General features: G+C 45.0%; 1 protein-coding gene across 1 annotated transcript; it reads right to left on the bottom strand.

Annotated features, from left to right (window-relative positions):
* Window positions 1-2338: 2338 nt before the first annotated feature.
* Window positions 2339-3156, bottom strand: LOC114925960 (uncharacterized). The gene is made up of 2 exons (XM_029295760.1): window positions 2986-3156; window positions 2339-2923 (listed from the first exon to the last, which is right to left on the bottom strand). The coding sequence occupies exons 1-2, from the start codon at window positions 3154-3156 to the stop codon at window positions 2339-2341; spliced, it is 756 nt and encodes a 251-aa protein (XP_029151593.1).
* Between the last annotated feature and the right edge of the window lie 1677 nt (window positions 3157-4833).

Raw genomic sequence — 4833 nt, 5'->3', positions numbered from 1 at the left:
CATTTAGCAAGTCATATGCACTCTTTAGTGATATTCAATTTGGTAGGATTCATAAATTGCATACTATTTTCACCCTATATGCTCACATGTATTCTTGAAGGATAGATTTACTCTTGACCAAGTAGATGGATGATCTTACATTAGTTGCGTGCATCCACTTAGGTAGTTTGCATTTCATAAAACCTTTCTCACCATGATCTTTGGTCTTTTCATTTTAAGCATTAGGACATGCCTGGTTTAAGTGTGGGGAGATTTGATAAACCCCGATCGTGTGGTTTATCTTGTGCTTATTTTGAGGGATTTTATCAATATTTCTCACACTTATCCACAAGAAATGCATGGTTTTGTGTTCACTTCCCAATATTGCTCTATAATGTAAAACATGCTTATTTTGCCTTAAAATTTCCATATTTTAATCCTCTTCTATTATCATTCGATGCCATGATGTATTTGTTGAGTAATTTCAGGAATTATAGGGTAGGAATGACTTAGAAGAGAGGGAGAAAGCATGTACAAAAGGGAGGAACATGAAGAATTGAGATCTTGGGAAAGCAGCATCAGCGCGCTCGCGCACTCCACGCGCAAGCGTTGATGGGATGGGTTGGAAGCGGCGTGCAAGGATGGACGCATCTGTGCGAATCAGGAGATTCTTATCGACGCACACGCGCACTTGGCGCGCACGCGTAGATCGCAAGAGCAATCGCCGCGCGCGCACGCATGGCGCGCACGCGTGGAAGGCTGCACGTGACCTCATTAAAGGAAATCATGCCTGGCGATTTCTGAGGCTCATTAGGCCCAATTTCAAGCTATTTCTGCATGGAAAAAGACCCAAGGATACAAGGGGAAAGAGGGAGATCACTAATTTTACACTAGGACATAATTTTTAGCTAGTTTTTGGTTCTTTGGTTATTCTAGAGGGAGAAACCCTTGTTCCTCTCTAGATCTAGTTTTAATTTGATCTTCCCTTGTTGATTTGTGACTTGGATCTTGTTAATTACTAGTTTTAATTGTTCAATTTGAATTTCTTGTTACAATTTTGCTTATATCTTGTGATAGTTTATGAATTCTTGTCAATTATCATTTTATACCCATTTCATGAATGTTATGAATCTTGACTTGTTAATGTTACATTGATGATTTCTATGTTTAGTCTAGTAGTTTGGATGATTGTATGTTGATAATTGTTAGTGGGTATTTGTAGAATTCAATTTAATTGCTATTTTGAACATGCCTTTTGTTAGTGCTTACCAAGTGTTTGATGAATTGTTTACTTTGATTATGGAGTAGTCTTTTTCACTCTTGGCCTAGGTCAAGGAAATTGGGTAAACTTGAGTCATTGGGTCTAATGGATTTGATGATTTGGGAGCCCTAGGTGGTCAATTTGATACTCATTGACGCCAACCCACTACTAATCTAATTAGTAGGTAGGTTGGGACTTATGGGTTGATGTGATCAGGGCCATTTGACATACTTCAAGTCTAGGGGTAGATATCACGTACTTAAGACTTTGAGAGTAGACTTAATGAGCTTGGTTCCTTATAATTGTCAAGGTATAGTTGTTAGACAAGGATGGTGATCCCAATTCTCGAACCTAGCCAAGAGTTACCTTTATTATTCATACTTGAAATCAACTTTCTCAACCAATTGCTTTAGTTGTAGTCTCTTGTTTGGGTTACAATAGAATTAAGTGGAATGTTGTTTATTCATTGAAAGTGCTTATGTTTTGCTTAGTTGATTGAATTAATTGTTGCATTTTAAGATTACTTGTTTGTTAAGATTCCCATTTATTTTCATGCTTATAACTCACAACCCCGGATTTCTAACCAATGTCGAAGCACATGATTGCCCATTCCTTGTGAGACGACCCGAGGTTTGAATACTTCGGTTATTTCTATTGGGGTTGAACTTGTCACAACCAAATCCCTCTTCTAAATTTGACCCCCGAGGATTGTTGTTGGTAGAGCTATACTTACAACGCAGTTTTCTTGAAGAGAATATTTACCAATACACCCTTGGCGCTTGGCGTGTCACCACCCCTGGAGGACGAGGAGGACGAGATCGAGGACGAGGAGCCCCTTATCCGTAGAGGTCATAGGGCACGAGTTCCACGCTATTGTGGCACGGGGTCGCACCTTTTTAGATGATTTGTGTATCGTTATATATGTCATTTCCGTATCTTTGTTGTATGTTGTGTCGTTTCGTTATCGTTGTTCTATTTTATTTTGTTTGTCTATCAAATCATGCAAAAGTTTGTTTAACATTGCATTATTGTGTTTTAGTCACCGTGAGAAAATGTGTATTTTCCTTATGTATTTTATTTCCATAATAGTAAACACATCTAATTGTAATGACTTCTACGAGACGGATTTATCAACACAGAAAACTTACTAGTTAGGAAACCAAGTACATCTTTTTCTAGAAAAAAAGTACAGATGATCAAAGTAATACAAAGTAGAACACAAATCCAAACATAACTATCAATATCACACTGGACCTGTGGACAGCTCCGGCAAGTGTGTCCGGGTTGCCTACAGAGGCCACATCTCTTGGGCCGGTTTGGATCTGCCTCATCCATATTAGTCCGTATCCGAGTGGACCTCGGACGACCCTCCCTCGCACGCCTCATATTCGGGTCCGGTATAACAGTCGGGCCGTCATAAGGTGGCCAGAAACCCTCCGGGATGGGAGGAGTGAATCCCATCTGATATACACTGAAAACCGAACTAAGTCGATACACCGAGTGGACGTATGGCTGCCAAGTAACACGTGAGTAGGCACAGCATGCCAATGCGTCCAGACATGGGAAATGAAGTGCCTGGAAGTACCCATAATCACATGTTTGAGAACCTAGTGAGACCCTGTAGCTTCCCAGTGAGAACGAACCAGACGGAGTCGTCTCTGCCACCGTGTACTCCGAGTTATCCTGTCATATACAGTCACCGTGAAGCACCTAGCCGTCTTCAGATTGGCCTCGATACACTTTACCAGGTATTGACTGAATTCTTGTCCGCTACCCAGCTGTGCCTGTGCCTCCCTCCCCTTGCGGACAAATAGTTCAGCCAACCTGCCGTATGTGGCCTTCACCAACGAGCACACAGGGAGGTTCCTAACACCCTTAAGAATTGAGTTCACACACTCAGAGATATTGGTAGTCATGTGCCCGAATCTGCGCCCCTCATCACAATACTATGTCCACAACGAATACTCAATCCTGTTCACCCAGTCGCATATTGCCGGATTTTCAAAGCACAGAATGTCAAACCAGTAATCGAACTCCACTTCGGTCTTTGCATATGCGGTATTCACAAGAAGCCTCCGAGCATCCTTGCCCTTGAAGGTGAGGGCGAAATTGGCTGCTACGTGTCGAATACAGAATGCTCGGTATGCTGCCGGAGGTAGCCATCCCCCATCAGGAGCCTCAAGCGCGGCCTTGATGCCGTTATGCCTGTCCGAAATAACTAGCAGACCTGGCTGCGGTGTCACGTGCTGACGGAGGTGAGAGAGAAAGAAGGACCACGAATCAGCATTCTCACCCTCAACTAGTGCAAATGCCACGGGGAGTATGTTGGAGTTCCCGTCCTGTGCAATTGCGACAAACAACGTTCCCCCATACTTACCATATAGATGGGTGCCGTCAATACTCACCAACGGCTTGCAATGACGGAATGCCTCGATACAAGGTGGGAACGTCCAGAACAGCCTATGAAAATAAGCCTGAGACTCGTCCAACTGGCCCCCAACTCGAACAGGGCATGTCCGAAGGACTGCTACTGAACCAGGCATGGTCAACTGGACTCCTAACACCCACCTAGGGAGCTCGTTGTACGACTCATCCCAGTCAACATAGATGACGGCAACAGCCTTCTACTTCGCCATCCAGATCCTCCTGTACATCGGCCTGAAACCAAAGTGTGCGGCGGTGGCATTTAGGAGCACCTTGATATTGACGGATGCATCAACCCTCACCATTGGCATAATGAATGTCGCTATCACATGATAATCCAAACGCCTATGGTCGCTGGAGATAGAGGTGGTGAGACACGTATGCAGTCCGTTTTACCGTTTGACTTCCTAGATGCCCTTGCGCTGCCGGAGACTCAACCGAATCAACCATGTGCACCCATTCCCAAACTCAGAACACTTTCCCACATACCGGCGATAGTCAGACTCAACTACCTTGTACTATACCCCTCGGCGGATGCTGTAAGTCTTCACACTCAACAGGGCCTCATCTCTGTCCTGAAACTGCTGACCAACCTGGAACTCTGTCATACCAGCAGACCTGTCCATATCTCTAGTGCCAAAACCAGTAGCCTACCCAGGAAGCCCGTCCTGCCTCATGGAATCCAGGTCCAATGATGAAAAATGGAGTGGGTACTGCTGTGTCCCAGAACTAGATCCACCTGCAGCCCCTCTCGGGTCACTCGCTCCGAGATCATCGCCACTGTCATCGGCAATCAGATCCGGCTCAACATCATCGTCCTCTGGATCATCAAACAATCCGTCTCTAACACCAGCTGGTGTGGCACAATGTACTGGGGTCGGAAGATGTTCCCCTGTACCAACCTCGTTGCCGACATTGCCGCTGAGATCAACAGCGAATGAAGGGGAGGCAACAGGCTGCAGCGGTTGCTTGTACGCAGGGAGAGAGGAAGAAGCAACGGCAGGTCTCAAGCTAGAACCTGCAACCGTGGCTACAGCGTGCGTATTCTGGTTCGAACCCCCCAAACTGGAAACCACATCAACCAACTTTGCCAACAGCTCTGGTGTCCTCACCTCCGGAAACTGCCGGCGACAATGAAACATGACCTGCAAGTCCTTATCACTCCCGAT

The sequence above is a fragment of the Arachis hypogaea genome, chromosome 19, assembly GCF_003086295.3.
Source record: "Arachis hypogaea cultivar Tifrunner chromosome 19, arahy.Tifrunner.gnm2.J5K5, whole genome shotgun sequence".
Lineage (NCBI taxonomy): Eukaryota > Viridiplantae > Streptophyta > Magnoliopsida > Fabales > Fabaceae > Arachis > Arachis hypogaea.
Note: the sequence above shows the minus strand (reverse complement) of the source record. Positions and strands in the feature narration are given on the sequence as shown.